The sequence below is a fragment of the Aquila chrysaetos genome, chromosome 7 (genome assembly GCF_900496995.4).
Source record: "Aquila chrysaetos chrysaetos chromosome 7, bAquChr1.4, whole genome shotgun sequence".
NCBI classification, from domain to species: Eukaryota; Metazoa; Chordata; class Aves; order Accipitriformes; family Accipitridae; genus Aquila; species Aquila chrysaetos.
The window spans coordinates 47,392,586-47,415,866 of record NC_044010.1 but is presented as its reverse complement, the minus strand read 5'-3'; the positions used below and the strand labels follow the sequence as shown (position 1 = coordinate 47,415,866).

Below are 23,281 nucleotides of genomic sequence, written 5' to 3'. Positions count from 1 at the left end.
TGCTGAAAATTAAAGTTTAACAACATGACTACAGTATTTCTTAGAAGCAGCAGCAGAAGAAATTGAAATAGATGAGGATTTGAGACCTGATGTAGGGTCTTGGATCATTAGGAAAGTAGTGGTGCAGGCTAGGGAATTTATAGTTAATGCAAATTAATATATGGGAGAAGGAACAGCATATGGCTAATTATAAGACTACATCTGTAGTAGTATGAACTTGCTTGAATATTGGATTACAGTCTAGTCTTCTCATCAAATTGCAAATTACTGTGTAGCATAATTGATGCAAAGAAAATTGTATTTCTAGATTTTAGGCTAGTTGTTTTCCTGCGAGGGATTCTCGTGGACGTCTTGAACTTTCGTAGGACATGTGAGCAGCTCTTAAGAGCACTAGTTAATCACTGATCTCTGGATGCTCCATGTATTTAAATAAAGGCCGGTGAAATAGAGCACAGTTCAGTGTTTGAGAAGATCATTAATGTAGATTATTAAGTATACCGTGGTAAAAATGGATCTGGATCATCTAGTTGGCTTTCAAAAATTATTTGTAGAAGCCAAGTTGATCTAAAATGTTACTACAGTAAAGTGTCTTGAATATACCAATTACATTAACTTATTTTCTTAACTGGTTTTGTGAATTTAAAGCCTTTTTTTAAGCCAGGAGTCCTGGAGAAAGAACATTTAGCAGTGTAGGTAAAACATTGACAAAAATAGTGAAAACTTTCCCAGCATTTCACTTTATCTGAAAGCTATAGGCTCTTCTTGGCACACATTTTTTCATCAGTAAGGATTACAGTATGTTTTTAAATAGTAAGTTGTCCTTCTGAATGTCCTGGTTAAAGTAATTAAATTTTCCATGATCACTCAGTTCTGTGTAACTCCTAATTGGTGTAATGCCCTCCTAAAAATATAGAAAACTTTCTATTCTTTTTGAATAAAAATTCCTGGAATATGTAACTTCCTTTCAAGTATAGCAGTGTTTACTTCTCATTCAAAGCCTGGGTAACAATAAATGGGAAAAAAGGAAAGTAGATTCCATTTATAATATTACAGCTGTTTGAAATGTGTACAAATGTGTAAAATTTCATGGAAAGAACTTAATAATTTCACTTACTGTGTGTGGTGTTTGATCTCAGCTAAAAGCCTAAGGGACTAAAGCCTGGCATCAGAGTATGGTGATCAAGAAATTTTGGATACAGTGGGAGGCCAGACTGAGCTCTGGAACAGAGGCTGTTTTGTTAATACTGCATAGTGCTCAGTCTTTCTTCAACTGATAGCAATTGTTACAGGTTTACACAGAAGTGGAAGCATTCTTTATGCTATCTATCCCTTATACACATATTACAATTCTGAAACTCTCCAGAACACATACTTCTGTTTTGCTGTATTTAGCTGCACCTGACAATAAAGCTCAAAGAGTCTGCTGCTTGCGTTTGATAAAGAATTGTCCAATTGCATGCTAGCTTCTCCTGTTCTAAAGGGTACCTATTTAAGCTTCTAGTTTAATAGGAAAACCAAAACACCCTCTGGATTTATAAAGTAATTGCATTTTTATTATATTATCCCTGAATTATTTTAGTTTAGATTGCTAAATTAGCCTAATCTTCATGCAAGTCACTTTTAAATCCTAACACCTTAAAACATAATGGCTTAACTTTGCCCATTATGAAAAATCACCCACTTCATGGAATTCTATTTTCATTTTTTCCAGATGCGTAGCAAAGTAATGATTTGTTTCTGAACAGCACAGGTAAATTTGTTGGAAACGGATACCAACATTGCTGTGCAGTTTATAGTTGCTTGTGCCTTAAAAACTTTGATAAAGTATCTTCTATTTCTTCTTCCATGTAAATACTAATTTCTGTAGAGTACTGCAGCGTGGAAAGATTAGTATAACAAAATTCAGTGTAAGTCTTACAGAAGGGGAAGGTAAGTAAATACTTGCAGGATCTTGAAGTGGAATGATTGTACCAACTGATACCCATTCTTTCATGGTTTCATTTGCTTCTACCCTCATACCCACACTCGTAGAAGTATAAAGGTGTGTATGTGCCCACGTGGGCAGTATCTGATTTTGGCAGTATCCCCAGCGTGCAGGATGGAGGACAAGGGTAAATAGCTGTCAGGTCCCCACTGCATCTCTGGAGTTCTTCATGGTGGTGATGACAGACTAGTTCTTACATCTTTTGTATATGTTTTATGTTTAGAAGTTGTCCGTTGTTATGGGATGGTCCTTAGCTTCAATCTTGCTTACTTCAATTTCCATGAGTCTATTATCTGGTTTTTCTTGTTTAGGATTTGTGTTTGAAATGTTTGTCTATAATCTGCTTCCCTGATGGGCTAACAGGAGAAAGGCTGGTATATGTTACAAGCTGCAACCTTGTTGCTGTCCTGTTGTTTGTTAGGAGGCAGGGTCTGCTGCTGAGTCAGCTGTGCTGCAACCTTCTGGGCTTTGCTTAGTTTTTCTCAATTTTACTACGGGAGCATCATCCTGGGAACAGTTTTCTGTTATCACTAAAAACTATTCTTGAAACCTTGTTGTGCAGTTTCTTCTCGTGCTTGTGCATGCTTGTATGCATACAGTATGCCTCACCCAATATCCTATTCATACTTACCTTGATCTGTTACATACTTCTGCAGCAGAACCAAGGTGCACAAATGCATGTGTTCTCTGAAGTTTGTTGTTAACTCTGTTCTCAGTTCTTAGTATAGAATTGTGTTGCCTTATTGAAAAACTAAGTATTAGTTGACCTTTGATGCTTTGAGAGAGAAAACTTAGTTTGGGTGCTGCTATATCTCCTAATCTTTCAGTCCACAAACAGTCTTTATAATATTGAAAAGAACTCCTTCCCAAATGTGTGTTATGAAGCATGTTTTTACATACAGTTCTAATAACAGAAGATTACCACAGGTTCTTAAACTTAACCTTGGCTGGACAAGGTTACCATGATTATCAATCTTCCTTTTGGCTTTAGAGAGACTTTTTTTTAAATTGTGAGCTTTTCAGATATAACAGAGGTAGGTAACATTTATAAGTGTAATCATGCACTGAGGTGTGGAAAGATAAAATTCCATAGGACCAAAAAAACTTGGTTGGCTGGTTACACCTACCTCTTCTTTTGACAGTACACATCTTGACCGGGAGGCAAGCTATCTTCTTGAAATCAATTAACATTTCCAACAGAGATGGAGTAATGCCATGTTTATGCACGGAAATATGTTAGAGGCAATGCCATCTGCAGAGTAAAGCTGAGTAGCTGCTTCTTCTACAGGATCAAATTTCCTGTGACTGTTTGTGTGAAAAATTCATCCAAGTGGTGTGTACCCTTTTTTTCCCCTCAAAGCATCAGCTAGTGAAGAATGGTGTTAAGAAATGTATACAAGATAGTATCTGGTGGAATTGCAGCCTGGGCTCTGAACCCGCTCTGATTTTTTAAGTCTTTCATGCTTCTACTGCTATAAATGTTGCTGTAGTGCTAAGGAATTGAACCTCTTTGGGGAGCAAAAGAGAATCAGTAGGAACTTCACTAGTGACCTTTAGGAAAACTTGAGAGAGGCCAAAGAACATCTGTCCCATGGACTCTAGCAGGTTTGTTTGTTTGTTTTTTAAAAAAAAGGTGGCAGGAGTGGTATTTCTATTTAGAAGTTCTTGGATGTAGTGCCCCCTTCATCCACGTTCCCCAGATCACATAAAATAGAGACTGCAAGCCAGATCTCTCAGATGATGTCAGTATCAGAGAAGCGATGCAAATCAAGGGAGATCAGCCTGTCTATAGTATTTCTCACTTTCTATTCGCTATGGTTTTCAAGGAAATTGGTATTTTAAAATTTATATTACTGAAGATTAGCTTCTGTTGCTTGACTGACATCCTTTCAGTTGAACATGCGTACATGTACAGAGCCGTGCACAGTGTATACACACACACTTGTTTAATTAATGAGTTAGTGGAAGAGCAAGTGGTCTCTTCTGGTTAGTTTTAGAAACTGATACTAGCCCATTCCTTCTGCTGCCTCTTAGCAGACTTTTATGTGTACTAGTAAGCACACTGTTACGCTGGTCCTTTTTATTTTTATTAATATTAGGAGAACTGAACACTTGTGCCTCAATATGAAATACAAATGGCAATGTTTCTGTTGTTTTATCAAAATATTCAGCAGGAGTGTACAAGTCTTTAACCAAAATCTGAATAAAAAAATTTCACAAATGAAGTCTCTTGATTATATTTTCTCAGTTTTCGCTTGTCTGTCTGAAGATCATGTTTCAGGAACTTTCTGAAAAATTATCCTCATTACAAAAGCATCTAGTGCTTTTTCTCTAAATATGTATGCATGAAGGAAAGCAATCTTTTACCACTTCTGAGCTATTTAAAAAAAAAAAAAAAAGACGTGAAAATGAAGGGTCTATTTAATTTTGATAGCTCTGTTTCTACAGTAAACAATAAGTCCCAGAATTTTTCGATGGGAGAACATGCCTTTTCTGAAAATATCTGGGTAAGAGTCAAGTTATGAGGGCATAGTTTATTCTTGCAGAGAATAAATCTGTGGAAAGACAAAAGTAAAGGAATAATTAGGTCCAGGGATCTTTTGTCCGTGGATTTGTTTGGTTTTTTTCTCTTGATTATTAGGTTAGGGTAGGTTAACAATTAACATTCTGCAATGCCACCTTTTTCTTTTTTGAAGAAGTGGTGAGAGTTGACTATTCACACTGTACTACCTGAATGAAACCTGTGTGAGGAGACCGTTTTGTTTTTTTGGTTTTTTTTTTTTTTCAGTGAGGATCTTAACTGGATTTAGAGTAATTAATGATTCACTTGTTAACATTCTTTTATATTACTCATCACACCCAGAGCTTTGGCTATATAGTCTTATATTGTAAAGTTGTTTTAAAAAAAAAAAAAAAAAAAATTCACGTCCAGAATCGTGTTATAATGAAACCAGGTCAGATGTAGTACATTCAAACCCAAATGCTATTCAACAGACTGCTGTTAGATCTATTGTTTATACTCTGTACCAGCAGAAGGCTTGCTACTCTATCAGTTTACAAAGGACAGAAAGCAACATTACTCTGAAGAAGCTTTGTTTTTCATATTTGAATCTAGTTTAGACCAAGTGCTGCAACGAAGCTCCAAGCTCACTTGTACAGTTTTAGCTTTTGGATTTTTCCAGTAATCTTAAATGTTTTGTATCCCCCTAATCAAATCTGAAGTAACAGTATTGTTACTAAATATTAATGAGAAATCCTACTAAGTAAAAGATTTGAAACCTTTAGTCCACAAAGATTCCTAAAGCTTTTCCGATTGTTACTTTATCTTTCACTTCCATTTAAATTAATCTTTATAGTGCCTTGAAACTGAGAGAAATATAGCTCTAGGAGATCAATATATAACATACATTCTAAATCCATATTTTTCTTATGACAACCTCTCGTGTTAATCGTTGTGCTCTTACTCAAGGATCTTATCTGAAACGTTCTCCTGGAAGCTTAACATAAGGAAAGGAACTACTTCTAATGGGGCCTTCTTTGCAAGTCGTTTAAAGCTTTATTGATCTCAGGTAGTACCTTCACTTACACCAGGAAAGGGAAATGCAAAGCTCATAGCAGAGATATTTACAGCTTCATGAAGATACTCACTGGAGAACATGTACTGTATTCTCTAATGTGCAGGTTAAGGAAGAAGGATTAGCTTCAGAAATTCTGGTCGTGCTGTTAGCTATGCCAGATTGCTTTGTGGGATGTGAGAATTGATGCTGCACAGTTATGTTGGCAATGGAGATGTTCTTGCTTCAGTAGCACAGTTGGGAATACTTTATTTGTGTTTCTGGCATGTGTATTACAAATGCAATCCAATGGACTGTGATGATATTGGATGTAGCAGTGGAGCTCAAAGAATACCGATACAGGGACGGTAATATCTTTTTAAGTTACTAGTGTTGATCATTTTTTCTGAAATGTACCTTAAAAACACATACATGCATATAAGTTTGTGCATGCATGAAAAAATAAAACATACAGAGAAAAGAGTTGCAAAGTAACTTGGGTGGACTTAATCTCTCCCACTGTTTCAGTGCGTAGGCCTTGCAAAACCAATCTCCCTAGTTTATATAAATTGACAGAGTGCAACATCCAAAAAGCAATTCTTACCATCTGGAAATTATTAAAATCAGTAACCTTCTGGCTGAATCTTCTCTCCCTCACCTGCTTTTACTAGCTGTGGGGAAAGCCTTGACGATGCACATTGGATATATAAGTCTTAGCTGGCTAAAGCTAAATGAGATGGACTCTACCTTAGGAAATATTTGAGGTTTTCTGTAGACTTATTGGGTCTTTTTAAACACAGAATATATTCTCAGTTTAAATTTAGCTTTGGAGATCGCTGTTTCTTATTTTAGACATGGAGAAAGGCTTCAGTTTCTTTTGCGTGTACCAGTAGTTCTAATAAAAGAATGCTACCTTTTCACCTCAAATACTGCCTTGCTTATATACACTGTGATAAACTTACTTTTTTGCACATAATTTTCTAGACTTCTCAAATACAAAATTCATCATATAACACCATATGGATACCCACGCAGTTGTCACACAGCTGTCAGCTTCTAGTATTTGAGATGGTGTAGCTAGTAACCTGTTGCCTTCGTCCCCCGTGCATACCAGAATGCTGTGGAATGAGGCTGATCTGTGGTTTTAGTGGGTTTGCAGCTATTTCTGAATTCTTACCATTCTGCTTTCAGTAAAATTGGGTTCCAGTAAAATTTTAGATGTTCACAGATTCATTTGCTTATTTGTTATGCTGGTTTTAATACTAACTTCTGAGTCCAGGTGCCCTATCCCAGTTCTGTCTTCCAATCTGTTTTCAGCCTGCACTTGTCTGCCCTCTTTTTCTAGTCTTTTTAGTATATATATTCCCTGGCCCTCAGCTCTTCATTCTGCACTTTTTTATCCCCTCTCCCCACATACTGTTTCCAGTGTTTGGGACAATAAACTTGGTGAGATCAAGACACTGTTTTCCTTCCCCCTTTTCCAATAAGTGTTCATTTTTCAAGTTTGGGCAAACTTTCACAGTGAACCTAAATTCTGCATGGTATCTTTTTTTCCTGGCTCAAAAGCGCATGTGTGTGTGCGAGATCTAAAAGTGGGATGTGTTAGATAGTCTTATTGGTAGGGGCAATTTTTGTTAGAATAGCTTTTTTTAATCTTCCTGGAACTTATGTGGTGTTTAGACTTTTTTCTCTTTTTTTGAGATATAAAAGAAGATATACTGATCTAGTCATGAGTCTTTGGATGCTGCAGAAACTGCCTGAAATAAGTCCACAAACTCTCTTTCTCAATTTAGCTCCCAAACTGAAATTTCTTCTGTAGTAATGCTATTTTTATGAAGACTTAGCTGCCATTTCTTCTTCATCTATTAGTAGTAACAGAAGTCTTCCTTGGGTGTAGATTCCTTTATTTTCTCATGTACCTTCTGCTTCTCAAGTTAAATTACAGTGCAACTGGTGTACAGGCAGCCCTCCTGTTCCTCTGACCTCTGCAACAGTGATCACTAAAACCCATATGTGTTTGAGGTATGAATCTTGCCTGCTGCCTTTTTTTTAAGCAGTTTGGACTGAATTGTAATCCTTAATGCTCTTCTATAAAGAAGAGAAAACCTCTAAAAGGAATGCAATTTTAAATGCTTGGTAGAGCAAAATGGCAGTTTTCTTAAGAGGCAAGAATTTTTCTCTTATTATCCAAAGAATGCACTGCCTATATAATTCTGGAGAAGAAAAGCCTTTCTTTCTCTGCAAACCTGAATGTAGAAACTTTGAGAAGAAACGAAGGTATCCACTGAAACGCATATCAATATACAGACTGGAAAAAACTTTTTAAAAATACCTAAATTGAAAGGGAAATAGGAAGGAGCATTGATTCAGGATTCTTCAGAGCATCTATCAGGCTGGTAGGGAAGGAGCCAGAAGCGAGGAGAACTGATCAATAAAACATCAGGAAAAATGATCCTGCTCTATTATAATGCTAAAACAATTAAAAAAATTGAGGATAAGAAGATAGTACCAACTTGCACCTATAGAGCTTTCCCTGTTAGAAGATTGCCCTAGAATTTTGCTTTGATAAGAGCATAATGTCAGCAAAAATATCCCTTGAGGGGAAAAAAAAAAACTAGAGAGCAAAAAGATGGTTTTCTTGTAAATGCCACAAAATCTTTAGGAGAAAAAGAAAAAATATTTTCTCTCCATAATATTGTTGTCTAATGGAAGAAGTAGCCAAAGAACCGAGGCTAGAAAATACAGGTGGCATTTCCTGTTCAAATTTATCATCCCTTCCCTAGAGAACAACACAAAAACGTTATCATTAAAGATCTGAAAGAAGTGAAAGGGATGTTTGTGAGCCGTAGTGCTACTTGAGGAGAAAGGAGATAGCTTATTGCGGAGAGGACATGGAATGGCAGATTCTTAGGGTTGATGTAGACATCTCTGAAATGTTCCATAGCCAAACCTCTCAACAAGCTGAGACCAGATTACCAAGGGTGTTGGTTACATTCAGTAACACCTTTTACCTACTAAATTGCATAGACAAGATGGTGTTACACTATTTTGCAAGCCCATAATGGGGAGAAAAACAATTTTCAGTTTAAAACTTTTTTAATTGGAAACACTAAACATAAAACTTCTCATCTTTAGGATTTTAGACAAGAACAACATTGTAGCTTGGGCTTTCCCCCAGATGTGGAAAGCTTATCATTACTAAAATATACTGTCTTTCACATTAAGGTATTAAAACCAAAAATAACCTCAACCATGGCTCTTGCTTCTGCTCCAGAGCAGATCTGGAATGGCTGTTTGGTATCTGAATAGAAGATTACCACCTCTAGTGGTTTAAGGCCCACTCCAGAATACAGAGGAGCTGTTGCTGCCATTTGCGCATGAGAGGGAAAGTTAAAGTTAGGGCAAACCTCGTGTGTAAGTCTGCAGTGTGGAAATGACAGTAGCTGCTGCTATTTTTAATGTTTTTTTTTCCTTCAGCACCAAGATAGACAATTTTTCTCTCTAAGATAATGGTAAACTGAGGAAATTAAGCTTGGGAAATTCTATTCTAACTTGCGCTCTAAAATGAAAATTTACTTAGTATTTAAAAATTATTAAAATAGAATTAATACTGGAGCTTATATGAGGGATGGATACAAGTGCTTTAGGGAAGGTGGGCTCAAAAGACAAAGAGGGGTGAGGTTTCCTTTTGTGTGAAGGAGTATCTCAGATACATGGAGGTCTTTCCTGGGGTGGATGACACTGTGGTTGAGAGCCTGTGGCTCAGAATTAGCGGTGAGACCAGAAACTGTGGCATTGTATTGGGACTTCGTTGTAGACCACCTGATCAGGGTGAAGAAATAGGCAAAGCCTTTAAACAGACAACGAAGTTTCTGAATCTCAGACCCTGGTTTTCATGGGGGACTTTAACTTCCCTGGTGTCTGCTGGAAGGGCAGCATGGCGGGATGTAAGTGGTCCCGGAGATTTATGGAGGATATCGGGGAAAATTGCTTGACACGTGCTGGAATGGTCAGCCAGATTATTCTTATAATTGGCTACAACGGCTGTGAAATAGTGGAGCTCAAGATCATGAATACATTGAGAGTGGGGAAAAAAGTAACAGAATACAGGCCTTAAACAGAGAGTATGCAAGAAACTGGTGGGTGGGGAGCTCATGGGAGGCAGCTCTAAAAGGCAAGGGAAAGCTGGCAGTCCTTTAAGAACAATATCCTTCAAGCACAAGAATGGCCCATCTCAGTGCTTAGAAAAGCAAGTAGACTTCTCAGGAGACTGACTTGGCTAAGCAGGGAGTTCATGGTGGAGGACCAGTGAAAAAAAGCTTGTATGCAGGAGGTAGAAGCACACATAGGCTGCAAAGGAGGAATTTGGAAACATTGCTTGGGTGGATCTGCATAGTGTCAGGAAAGCCAGAGCTCAGCTGGAGTTGAGACTTGCAAGGGCAGCACAAAGGGCTTCTGCTCCTACTTTGGTAGTGAAAAGCTGAACAAGGGAAGTGTGGGCCCATTGCTGAGTGGGGCAGGCAATTTAGTGACAGCAGAGCCTTGGTTTTCACCAGCAAAGTCTCCCAGATCTCTATGCTTAGTGAAAGGGCTGAGGAAGAAGATGAATTACCAGCAACTCAGCCCATACAGCTTATTGGGACCAGATGGGCAGCATCCAAAGGTACTCAGTCCTTGCAGCAGGACAGGGTTTGATTGTCTTTTGAAAGGTGATGGAGACTTGAGTGAGGTACTTGATGAAAAGAGAAGGGACCAACTTTTTTTTTTTTTTTTTTTTTTTTTTTTTTAAATTAAAAGAAACAAACAAACAAACAAAACTCCATTCTGGCCAATTTTACTTGCAATTGAAAAATCCAAATGTGATTTCTGTGTATTTCCCATACATGCTTAAACTGAATATGTGCTTTGATTTGATTTTCTTTTAATGTGCTGGTAGACCTGGAAAGATGATATGATTAAGATACAAATTTAGGTATGTACGTGTGCACCTGTACAAGTGTCTAAACTCCCTCTATAGTCAATGGAAATCTAGTCAAGGAATAGAGGGAAGTTCAATTCATGCTTCTTTGGGGATGAAAGGTGCATTTCAGTTGCCTAAGGATGAGCTCCTACTGCTATTGGCGATACCTGGGAAGCTATGCCTTACCTCTAGCTTCTGCTCTAGGAGGTATGCATCTCTGTAAGTCCCCTGTCATTTCTGCCAGTACCATGTGAGTGTTGTAGATACCTAGGGATCTTGAACACTACTAGATGCCTATGTTTAAGCTACTGAATCATGTCTTGAGTGACTGGTCAACTTAGAGCTCTCCAGCTCTGCTTGTTGTAGCTTGAACAGACAACTCACATGCAGGGATCTGAATTTAGATAAGATATCTCAATCTGAAACTGAATTCCACCTGAAGAGTTTTGGCCTCAGGAACCTGCTTGACAAGTTTGCCTTTGGCTTGTAGTAAATCTTGTTTTACAGATTAAAGAAAAATGCTATTGACTGTTGATAAGAAAAAAGAGAAAAAATTAAATTGTGAAAGTACCAGATAAATTGTATCAATTGCAGAACTAAAGCTTGAACTGTGATGAACTTCAAAAGTTTAGCTAATCAGTGAAACAATTTTGATGCTCAAGGTTGGAATAATACTGAAGACTTTGGTACTGATGCATGTTTAAAAAAAAAAAAAAGAACAAAACAAATATTTTCCAATAAGTTCTACCTACTCTTGAGTTACAAAGTACCCAGGGAAGGAGCATTACATTAGTAATAACAAAGAATTAAGAAATGCAATGTAATTATAAATACCTTGCTGACATCTGCATTTGTGGAGTCAACAGTATCTTAAAGGAAGCCATAAAGGTAGTACAGGTTGCCTTCCTGCTTTTTCCACTTTCTTATCACTTGTATTCCAAGTGTCAGGATTATGCTATAAGAAGTAATTAAATAATGCTGGTATCTGCCCAGTGCAGTATTATGCTATTTATAAATAGCTTGATTTTTTTTATTCCACAAATGTTCACAATTTCCAGTGTTAACAGACCAAAAAAAAAAAAAAAAAAAATCAAATAGAACTGGAAGAGGACTGAGGTCTGAAGCTGAAATGACTATTATTGGCATTTCAGTATCAGAAAAATTTTATAGCCATTTGCTGAATTTGGTTTCTGTTTTACATCTAGGTTTGCGATTAAACAATACTGTCAAATTGTAAAATGATATAGATTAGTGCTACAACAGGATGAAATGAAGGCCAGATTATTAAAAAATTTGCTACAATAATACTAGTTTACCATGAAAAGCCAGAACAGCTGCATTTATAGTACTTAAAAGCTGCTTTTTATTCCACATCCTTTTCATTACGCTATTGTACAAATTCTTTGGGAATACGTATTTACTTTCTTGCTTGGAGAAAATTGTGAATAAATGTGAAAAATCCATTTGAAGCAATGAAAGTTTCAATGCTAACCACTATCATCAGCCTAGTAGTTAGTAGAAAATGATGAGTGGGTTCACTTCCTTCAAGTGTTCTTTTCAGGGTAGTATTTTAGCATTGTAGGACTGTTTAAATGCTAATGTTATAACCTTGGGTTAAGGAAAGTGCTAATTCCCAATGTTTATGAAGAGCCAGCATTCAGCATAATGTAAAAGAGGAGGCAGGGAGAATTTGCACAGAGCTAACTTCAGTCTAAAGAAACAAGTCCTCCCAGGCTTCCTTGGGAGCCTAGGGACGTCGCTTCCTCCATTTCAGCAGAGGTGACCGAGAGCTCCTTAACTGTACTTCTGCTCTGAATCACTCCGTGCACCGCTCCCCATCTGAAATGACAGTGGGAGGGACTAGCCTGCAAGGCTAAGATTAGTCTTTGTAATTTCTGTGGAAAGTAGAAGGAAAAAAACCCAAACCATAAATTGGTAGATTTCAAGTTTTTGAAGAATCTAAAGTGCATACATTGTAATGTGCTCCTCAGGATTCAGGTGTGCCTCCTAATAACTGCTTAAAGAAGAATCAGCTACAGCAGGTTGCTACCAAACTTGTTGTGTTGGATTTTGGATATCAAAAGCTATTCAGAGTATCTCCAGGGATGGGGTCATTCAAGACTGGTTGAGAGGTGCCTTCCAGCCCCAGCTGTCCTGCAAGCCTCTAAACTTAGCGCAGTCTGGCGAGCCTCTGCCACCGGCAGAGGGGGGACGCTTTGGTCTCTCTCGAGCCTGCCGTGGGGGCTGTGGCAGTTCAGAGGGGGGCCCTGATCTGTGAGCCTCTGGATACAGATGGGCCCCTCATTTGGCTTACAGATTTGTCCAACGGTTGGGTGAGAAATGCTTGCTGTTCATGCTTCCCTTAAATTACACTTGATTTAAACCAGAGGAATAAAATGGGTAATGCAGGTGTTTACTGGTAACATCTGAACAGACAACACAGTTGTTGCAAGTGTTTATGAAAGACGTAGATAAAGAAATCAGAGAAACTGTTTCAATCTGCTTGCAGTTTTTAAAAAAAGTCTCTTTACATCATTGCACATGCTTACTGTCATTTCCTGACAAACTGGTAGCTAAAGGTTTCAGCCGTTTATGCTTCTTTCCCCAGTGGAATAGCTGAGCTTTTATAGCTGTTCCTCCTTGGAAATCTTCCAGTGGGTCCAGAGTGGCTCAAGCTTTCTCTAGTCCTCCTTTTGTTTTTCCTCAACTAGGACACAGTGTGGCCATCTTCTTTAAAATGGGCACGTGAAGTATATAAATCTTTGTTCCATTAAGAGTTTTCTCCTGCACTTAGCTAGTTAGTAAAGAACATTGAGCTTTCAAGAGATAAAACTGATTTGTGGTTGATTCATTCTAGATGCTTCTTCTCAAGTAAACTGTAACGTGTATGTGTCAGAAAAATTCTAACCAATTTTCCAGTAAATAAAGGCATTGTGATAACTCAGACATACTGTTCTGCCATTATTTAACAGAGGGTCTGTGTCTTCCTAAAAATAAATAGGACTTTTGGATTAGGAGGTAATTTCCTGGAAGTTCGCCTATGCTAAGAGTGGTATAGATAAACCAAGTGTGGGGGTTTTTAACTGTAAAAATAGGAGAATTACAGTTTTTCTCAAGGGAGAAATATAAGATTAAAACAGAGAAACACCTCTTGAGGGCAATTTTCTGAAGTATTCTCCGAAGGTGTACAAGAATACATAGTGCTATGACTTATACTTTCCAATGTCAAACGGTTTGAAAAAAGAAATTGAATCCATCATCTTTCACATCTCTCTCTTCTACAGAGAATATTCTAAGATACTCCACTAGATTTTGCAACTAATGTTGCAAAATTCCAGCACCTAATATTAGAAGTCTTGAGAAGATAGAAGCTGTGTTCTGATCTGTTAGGACTGCCCAAAGGTAGCAGTGTTTTAAGGCAGAATGCAAATGGAGTCAGGGGAGTGTCTGGGCGAGGTCTTAAGGACCTGATGTACATGCAGGTAACAATGCCTGTTACCTCTCAGAACTTGCATTGCAATGTAGCTTGGTCAAAGTTGAAAGACTTTTGTAATGACAAATGTTACACTTACGATACATTGATCAATACTGACTAAAAAGTTCATATTTTCTGTTCTTGTTTTGAGAGTAACTTTGAAAAATGAATTTGCTGGTTTTTTAAAAGTTTCATTTTAAGCAACTCATGAAAAGTAAATGCTTTACTGTCTTGTAATGGTTTCATGGGCTTTTGTTGCCTCACTGGTGATTGCTTAATATTCTGTGATTTTTGCTAGAATAAACATTATTGAAAGATCAATTCTAAACACTTAAATGTTGAAGAACGTAATAATGCCTATGCCAGATGAAGTAAAACTGTACTACTTTGTTCAGAAAAGACATGAGTCATAGCATATGTTTGGCTGAATTTTGTTGATTTTTTTGATGTATGTCTTTGTTGTGGCAAACTAAATTGTACGAATGTAATTACGGATTGGTGAGGATCAAATCACAGATTCTTGCTTACTTCTAAATTATTTTTATAAAGTGTGACTTTTATTTATAAGTAGAGAATGTGATTGATTTAACTTTTTCTAGCAGAAGTTAAGCATGCATTTATCTTCGGGTCTTATAGCCTCATACTTGTACAGATGGAAGACATGAGCCAATCACAGAACATGCCATATCATATCTTAATGTGCCATTTAATATATCGGCATAAAACCCTGATGTGATGTACTAGATATTGCTTGAGCAGCACTGTCTGAGTAAAGGCAGCAACATGCTGCTGCTTCATGGCATGTGCTCAGTATTGACTATTGCTGTCTGTTTGTTGATTTTTATAAACATTTAGTCTTTCAGTTGCTTAAAAAAAGCCACGCTTGAGAAATTCTCGTAATCATATAGGGTGAGGCAGTAAAATTACAGCTGAATGATGTAACTTTGTGAAGGACATAAGATTATCTGTTTTTCAAGAATCTTTTGTGTACCTGTGCTTTGTGTCAAATTTTCCTTGATATGCAAAATAAAAAGGAAAAAAAAATCCCAATGGAAATCAGAAACGAAATAGGGACAAACGTTTGACGAGATGGTTTTGTCACATGAATTTTTCAAGAATAGCGTATAGTTTGGTAGGATATGTTTCTCTTTCCAGAGAAGAATGGTTATAGTTCTAAGATCTTGAGTTATGCTGAGGAGCACCTTTCTCCTTGAGTACTCCCATCATTAACATCAAGGATTTTTCTAGAAAATGAGAGAGGTACATTCCTGCACTGTTTTGGAAGAGTACTGTCATGCCATATATATTATGTAGAGACAATGGAAAAATAGGAGACCTCTATCCTTTAAACGAGGTAAAATGAAATGCTTTCGAATCAGGGAACTCTCCTGGTTTGATACTGGTCACAGAAAATACTAGGTGCTACAATCTTGTGAGGAAACCTGGGAGAGAAGTTTCTGGGTGGCTAGCAGAAGAGCAGTGAGAACTGCTCAGCTCCCGTAAGGATACTCACCTCTCATCTGTGGCTAAGTGGACAGACAGTTTTCTGCAGAGGCAATTCCCACACATATTTTGAGGTAAAGGAAAGGATTGAGCCCTAGCATGCAGTCATTCCCATCTCCAGGACTGGAGATACTCTTTTCCCATGAACAGGTATCTCTCTCTCTCTCTATGTTTATATATAAAGCAAATAGAATAGTCATGGATTAAGAAATTTTTGTCTTACCCTTATTAAATGGTATCAGCAGGTTTGTACATGGAGAAGAGACATATTTTGCCCCATTTTAGACACACATAATCATGGAGTCTGAATAATCAGTTTGTGTACGTCTTTAACTTTTACACAAAGTGTTTTCAGTAATATTCATCTGTTGTTGCATACTTAGCTGTAAAACAGTGCTTTTCCTATAGTTTTATAACACAGAATATTTATAATACATGTGCTCGATAAGCAGAGGTAATACCAATGCTAAGAGAGATTTGACTCGTACATTTGTGAATTTGCCATTGCCTCAGAACAGAAAGTGAAATATTGAGGCCAGAATTTTTTAGTAGAACAAGGTAATGAGATGCTTAGTAATAAATGTAGCTGAGTGAAGCAGAACTACAGCTAAGTGAACTCAAATTTTCATACTTCATGATATAAGCTAGTAGTAGTAAGTAGTAGAGATCAGAAAGGATATCCTGTGTTCCATAAAGAACACAGAATATGTAGGATTACTTGAGTTTTTTCTTTCCTTGACATTCATTGAAGTCTCAAACATTGAATCAACTAGTAACAGCTTATCTACCTAGATGATACATTAATTAGATATGAGAATTTTCCATGCTAGGAGTTAGATACTGATTTATTGTTTAAGTGGGATTTCTGCAATCAGACTGAACATTGTTTTCAGTACTGTTTCAGAGTACAGTCTTGAAAAAAACTTTTTGAAATGCAGAAAAGATATTTTAAAGAATGACAATTCTATTTTGGAGAATTGCAATTTGGCCTGTTTTTGAGGAGCAGAGAACCAGATCCACAAAAGAGCTCAGATCTCCAAGAGGACTTTTAAGTAAAGGTTTAAGTAACAAAGTCTAAATTTGATCTGTAAAGAACCTTTCAGATTCCCACAGGAGTCTGAATTTTCACTGGTAAATTCCCTCACTGCTGAAACCTCTGCTTATCTTTGTATCCCTGATTCTGTCCATCTTCTCAGGGCTTAGCAATGTGGTATCTGTTTGCTTTGCACCTAGTGCATGTCAGTACTTGTTTGAAACTTCAGGTGTGCTCTGCATCTCTAGAGCCTGGGAGCTCTAGCATCTGTCTCCTAAGTAGATATCAGAAGTCAAATAAGCTAAATTTACTTACCCTCTTAGCAGTGTTCCTTCATAGTGCTAGTAACTATTACTATTATTCCTATAGTTAGATTTAATAAATATAACAATACTATAATTTAATAGTAACAATATAACCAGTAAAATAGTCTGTTCAGCTTAGTTTAGACCATTAAGTTTGTAAGCTTCCTAAGACAAAATATTTAGGAACTGTATTTGACATAAAAGCTATAGATAAGCCAGTCAGAATCACTCTGAGTCTGAAACACCTATTATCTCCTCAGTTCTGATATCTCTTTCTTTGCTGTTCTGTAAATTGGTTGAGCAAAGAGTAGTGCTTTGACCTTTGTAGTATCTCAGCTGAATTTATGTGATGTATCAGCCTTCAGATTAGACCAGTGTACATGAAGGGTAGGTTTTGGTAGCAGAAAAGCAATGCAAGTCCTCTCTAAGAGTTAGTAGCATGTGTTGCTTCTGCTGAACTGACCTTCTTCAGTGTGACATAGATATAGTTTCGTCACAAATCAATAAACAACATAGTGCTTCCAAGTTTTTCTGATAGATACTATGAGTGATGATGGAAGGATTTTTTTTTTCAAACATGCAAATTATACACACACACACACATATGTATATTCTTATGTTTGTTTGCAAACTCTTTTTTGTTGATTTTTGTTCATAGTAGTATTGATTTTCAATTAAAGGCCTTAAAAGGCATTATTCACTATCTACAGTAGTCTTTCCAGGTGCTTTTATTTTAAATGGGATCAGGTGTTTTACAGGTTCAGGTGTTACGACGATTTGAACTGAAAAACAGAGTAAATGTTTGTGCTATTCAGTACTTGGTTATGCAGATGTCTTCAGGCATTCCAGAAGGGCTTCACCTTTTTATTGCTGTTTCTAATCCAGCCTTTGTATGCTATTAATAGTGGGATATTGGGTTGGGTTTTTGGTTTTTGTTTTTTTTTTTTTTTGTTTGTTTTTTTGTGGTTTTTTTTTAAACTCTGCTGGTTGGAAAAGGTGTGTAAGCTAGATTTAGCTCGTCAAGTGACCCAGGTAGCCTACTGCCTGTCTGCTCACGTGCCCTTACTCTGTGACCTTAAAGCTTTTTCCCCATCCTGTTACTAAAATTGAGGTGCTGCATCATTGCATTTAACAGACCTGCACTAGTCATGTCATGTTGGCTATATTTTGGCAGTGTGCTAAATGCATTCCTGCTCCCACAGCAAGACAAATGTCTTCATTTAAGAGAAAAATGTGACCTATGATGATCAGGTTTGGTGAGAATAGACTAGAGGAATGCAAAGGCAGGCAGGCATTAAGAAGTTATCACCTATGACCGTATAGTAAACACAGATTAACGCTTTCAAATGCAATTAGTGATTCTGATTTTGGATATGCTTCCCTTAAGACGACAACTTTTTTTTAAGGAGGCACTGAGAATTTACTTTTCTAAAATCATGTTCTTTGTGGATATTTGAACTTGGAAGCCCAAAAACTTTTGGCAACCAAAATTACAGGTCTCATTGTAAGCCTTAGTCTGCCACATGCTAGTACAGTTTTTTCATTTCAGCTCACAAAGATAAGCACCCACACTCATACTTTGGTTAGATAAAAGATTGTTTGATTTTCAGAATAACTAAGCAACGAGAGTCACAGGGACAGCTCTTCTGGAAACGTAATTGATATCTGGTACAATGTATTAAAATACGAATTTTTGGCATTTAACTTTGTTTTTTCATATTGGGGTTCCTAATTGTGACATATCTACTACATGTGGCTTTGTATTGCATTTGGCCTGATCACTGAGGCATTTACCAGATTTTTAATAAATTTTGGTTTTCATTGTGAAATTTCTCTGGATGCTGTGGTTTGGTGTTTTTGTTTTTTGTTTTTTTTTTTTTGTCTGACGATCAGGTAAAAAAAAAACCAAGAGAAAACACACAACAGATCTTGCTCATTTCCCTTTCTTTGCTTTTGTTTTACAGGAGACACATGAAATTGTGGCTATCAAGAAATTCAAAGACAGTGAAGGTAACCTTTTCTGCTGCATAATCTTTCATGTCAATAACTATGTTGTTAATATCTCTCCAGTTACAATAAGAAGTTGCATATATCAAGACGTGATTTAAAAATGATGATTTATTAGCTCTGTGAATATTCAAGGCACTTGATCCTTCATACCTGCCTAGGGACTGCAACTAGATAACTACTTTTCTTTCTTGGTGCATGTACCTTAACAAAACTGAGATTGTGGTGCCATACACAGTAGTAAGATCTACCACTTAGAGACTTGATGTGGTCAGAAAATGGCAAAAATTCCTCTTGTAGTAGTGGCTTTCAGAGTCTTTGGGCTTTATGACCCTTAATCTGTGGGAGGGGATTTAAATGTTAGGGGGACTTGAAGGGGTACAAGGAGGAGCCTGAGAGAAGTCGCCGCGAAGTTCAGTGGTACGAAGAGGAATCGAGGAGCGCTCGGGGATCCGCGGGAGGATTTGAGGGAGCTGTGTGGCGAGGCAGCAGTGCTGCCCTCCCCTCAGCAGGCTCTGCTCACCACAGGAGACTTGCTCTTTGCCCCCTCACAGCAGCCTCTGTGTACTCTCCAGCATTGCTGAGTTTGCTGAGAGGGGGGAAGAGCCGACTCCTGCAAGGCTTACTGTTGCTGGCAAAGTCGGTGGCAGGAGACAGGACACATGGAGATTTCTGCCAGTGCTGCACACACCTATTCCTCTGATAAAACCAAAGATCTGTACAAGACTGGCTGTCCGACCTGTGCTCGCTGGGGGACAGTGAATTCCAGTATCCTATCATAGGCAAAAATGGTGATCAACCATGAGAGAACGGTCTGCTTCGCGTACATCAGAAGTTAACGCTGATCCCTAATGGCCTAGCACAAACAGAAGGAGAAGCCAAGTATGAAGTAATAAGAGGAGTCATCCCAGTCTGAGGCGATGGCAGCAATGATTTGCCATAGACCAAGGCTTTAGCTGAAAACTAACGATGTGGTTTAAAGAAACAGCAGCCACTTTATTTTAGCGAACTTTTCTTTTTTGTTATTGTTACAGGATTGCTGGTGGCCGTGGAGGTGTGGTTGGTTACAAGGACTGTAATTTTCAGAGTCATTTAGACACAGCAAAGTCTCATTTGTGTCTGTTTTATGCAATGCAAACTCTTTGCTTTGCAGCTGATTTTGCCAGACACTTGAGGAGTATATTTGATGAATTTTTTAGCTCTGCTATTCAGAAATCTGTTTTAAATCCCCGTTAAATAACATAGGAGATAATTTAATTGCAGTGACCATCTTGACCAGGTCATGAGAGTACTTCAGAATTCCTTTTTGGAACTCGATATGGCTATGCAGTACAGATCCTAGGCAATGAATCTCAGTATTAAGTCCTAAATGGGATTATTATATTAGCCTGTCCACCAAAAAAATGAAAAGAAAAAATACAACATTGCCATTAGGTCTGGCTTTCCTGGAGTGTAACGTAATACCAGTTTACATGACTGATGACTGCTTTTCAGAGTTTTAGGTAGTTGTTTACAAGTTTCTGGAAATATGACAGAAGTTCTTTTGATGGATGTGATTCAGCCCATTTCACATCTGTCTTGTTAATACGGTAGTTCATTAGAAATCTGAAGATACTGTAATTGTTTCTATTGCCATTTTTCTTTCACTGAATTTTTGCTGTTGACATATGCATGCTAAATGTGCTGGAAAGAGTGTGTCTAGTTATAGATGAAATTATGTAATCGGGCTGATGCAAGCCAACACTGAGCACTCAGTTTTAAAATGAAATGATTTAGATTGCTCTAAATTATATATATTTTTTTAATCAAAACATTTGTGATGATAGTATTTTGTTTTCCTCTTCCCTCCTGCCACACTTCAATTTTATTTTTTTTCCTCTCTTCTGATGATGATGATATATGTTTGCATGACCTGCGTTATTCTCTCTCCCCTGCAAACCTGTTCTTCCCTTTTGCTTACTTGGAAAAACAATTTCTCTTCCTTGTTTCTTCTTCCTCAGTCGCTGACTGTCCTTGCGGTACATGAGCTGCAAATGTGATTTAGCTTTGAATTTATGCAGTCATATCCCATTTAATATCCCTCTGTTGTGGATAACAGTTCTAAGAGATTAAGAACCCTACTTCTACATGTGCATGGGCAAATTTACTGAATTAATGGATTTCATTTTACTAAATGAAAAATTAAACCTAATGTAATCTGGTTTACTTGTCATTTCATTGGTACTATCCTTTAGAAGCCAGTCATTTCAGGGCCCCTTGATGATAAGCAGTGTACGAAGCTTTAGTAAAACAGCACTCCTTTCTTGAACAGCTTTCAGACAACTAAATTGTCAAAACAACAGTTAAATTCCTTGACTCCTCAGAATCAGATTCAAGGCTTCATTGAATCAATACTTGTCCTACTGCTCTCTGTGGCTGCTGCACTGGTCTGCTTTGGTGAATTTCCATTTAAAGCCTTGAGGGGAAACTTACAGGACTTACAGATCTGTGCTTCAGTCTTAAGATTTGTCATGGCTTTTGGAGAATAAAATTATTTTAGAATCAAACAGATTTCTTTGACATTGTTCAAACATGAGCTTTGCATTCCAGTGTTTCTGCTGAGGACACATTAACCTTGTCAGTGCTTCATGTGTGCGACCTGTATTTGTGGGGTGGAGGATGTGTCTGTACACATATGTGTACGTCTTTTGAAGCATATTAGTGCTCTTTGTAATGAACAAGATAGAAATGCAAATGATTTGGTTTTTATGATGACTTCTGCCACTGAAAACGTAGATGGTACTGATGGAAAGTCTGTGAGGGTTGCATAATGCTAGCACAGTCACCAGTTACCTCTCTTCCAGTGCAGAAGCATCCAGGCAGCAGAGAGAGTCCACAGTGGAAAATAAGCCTTTTTCTCTGTAATATCTAGAAACAGAGAATTCAATCGGGGGTTCAAAATAAAGGTTTATAACACTTGTTATGTGGGGGTTTTGTTTTGGTTTATAATAAGTTTTACTGTGTCATTTTTACTTTGCACTCTAGAAAATGAAGAAGTTAAAGAAACCACTTTACGAGAGCTTAAAATGCTTCGCACTTTGAAACAGGAGAACATAGTGGAGCTGAAAGAAGCCTTCAGAAGAAGAGGAAAATTATACTTAGTCTTTGAATATGTGGAAAAAGTGAGTTCAGTTTATACTATCCTTGCTACAGTTAAATCATCAGCTTACTGGAAAAGTCTTTAAAATTACTTTTACTTTTAAAAATGAAGCTATTCTAATCTATAAAGAGGAACATCAGAAACTTTAATACAATCTGAATTGTTGTAATTAGACATTTATTGTGAGAAAGCAACGCTGATAACTTTCCCATTGTTTCTACTTCATGTGTTGGTATTTTAAAAAAAAAGTTCTTCCATATATGAACACAAACATGTTCAAATTACGTAGACTGGAATACATATCATTTGAAGAAAAATTTCAATCCAAATTCTAGAATCCAGCTTAATTGTAAAGCTTGTTAACTGTCCTGTGTTATGTTATGTAATGAATCTTGACATGGTCTTTCAAAGCAAGTTCATAGACTTTTGACCTTGGAATCTGTTTCAACTTTCTCCATCCTTCCCTGTTAAAAATAGGATTTGTTTCTATATTTCTTTAACAAGGCCGCTATCGATAGTTGCTTAGAAGGATTTGGCAAAGATCACTGTCATTATCTCCAATCCTGACCTCATTTGAAACGATTCCAAAATTTCCTTAGATTGGCCTACTGCTGCCAAGCATCCTGGTCCGTTTCCAGGGAGAAATAACCTAGAACAGATTGGTCTTTTGTTATTTTTGCAACCTTCGTGATGAAGGTAGACCTTCCCTCTGAGTTCTAACCATTTAGCATTTCTTCGTGGAAATTATTAGATGGTATTCAGATACACACAGTAAAAATAAACGCAAGCTTAAATATATCTATCTCTGTAGCTTTCATGAGATATTGTTCCCTTGATTGAAATTTTCATTTAATATCCTGCCAGTGTGATGTTGCAGTCTAGCTGAGTGCTAGTCCTCTTCAGTCAATTCTCTCTTATGTAAAGATTCCTCACCTTAAATACTGTGTCTCCTTTACCTCAATGTAAAATTTACTATGTCATATAACTTTACTGCATAATGTGAGGTGATCTATATTAGCTTACAGTTTGGCAGAAATCAGTTTTGTTTTTCACCAGCAGATCACCAACTTCTAATGTGGTGAATCTTCCTTCAATCTAACATCCAAAGCTTGACTTGTTCCACCCATGTTCTTTGTAATTGTTCCACGTGGAATGTCTTTGATCACACACCAACTTAGAACATGCATTTAATTTTCTATTATAGTTTACTTGGCTAAGCTTTCCGTAGTAGTGGGTTGGAAGAGCAGCATAAGTAAAAGACATGTAATTGATCCTATAAGCAGTATACTTCAAAAATTGTTAATATTGGTAAAAACACAAG

General features: G+C 37.3%; 1 protein-coding gene across 8 annotated transcripts in view; it reads left to right on the top strand.

Annotated features, from left to right (window-relative positions):
• Positions 1-23,281, top strand: part of CDKL5 (cyclin dependent kinase like 5) — a 141,903-nt gene that overhangs the window by 64,139 nt on the left and 54,483 nt on the right. For all 8 annotated transcript variants that reach the window (XR_003924197.1, XM_030019701.2, XM_030019702.2 and 5 more), the window contains 2 exons: positions 18,779-18,824; positions 21,846-21,982. Coding sequence is in view for 7 of the 8 variants with exons in the window: in XM_030019701.2 (XP_029875561.1) it covers positions 18,779-18,824; positions 21,846-21,982 (183 nt within the window). In the remaining variant the exon portion in view is untranslated. The remainder of the gene's footprint in view (positions 1-18,778; positions 18,825-21,845; positions 21,983-23,281) is intronic.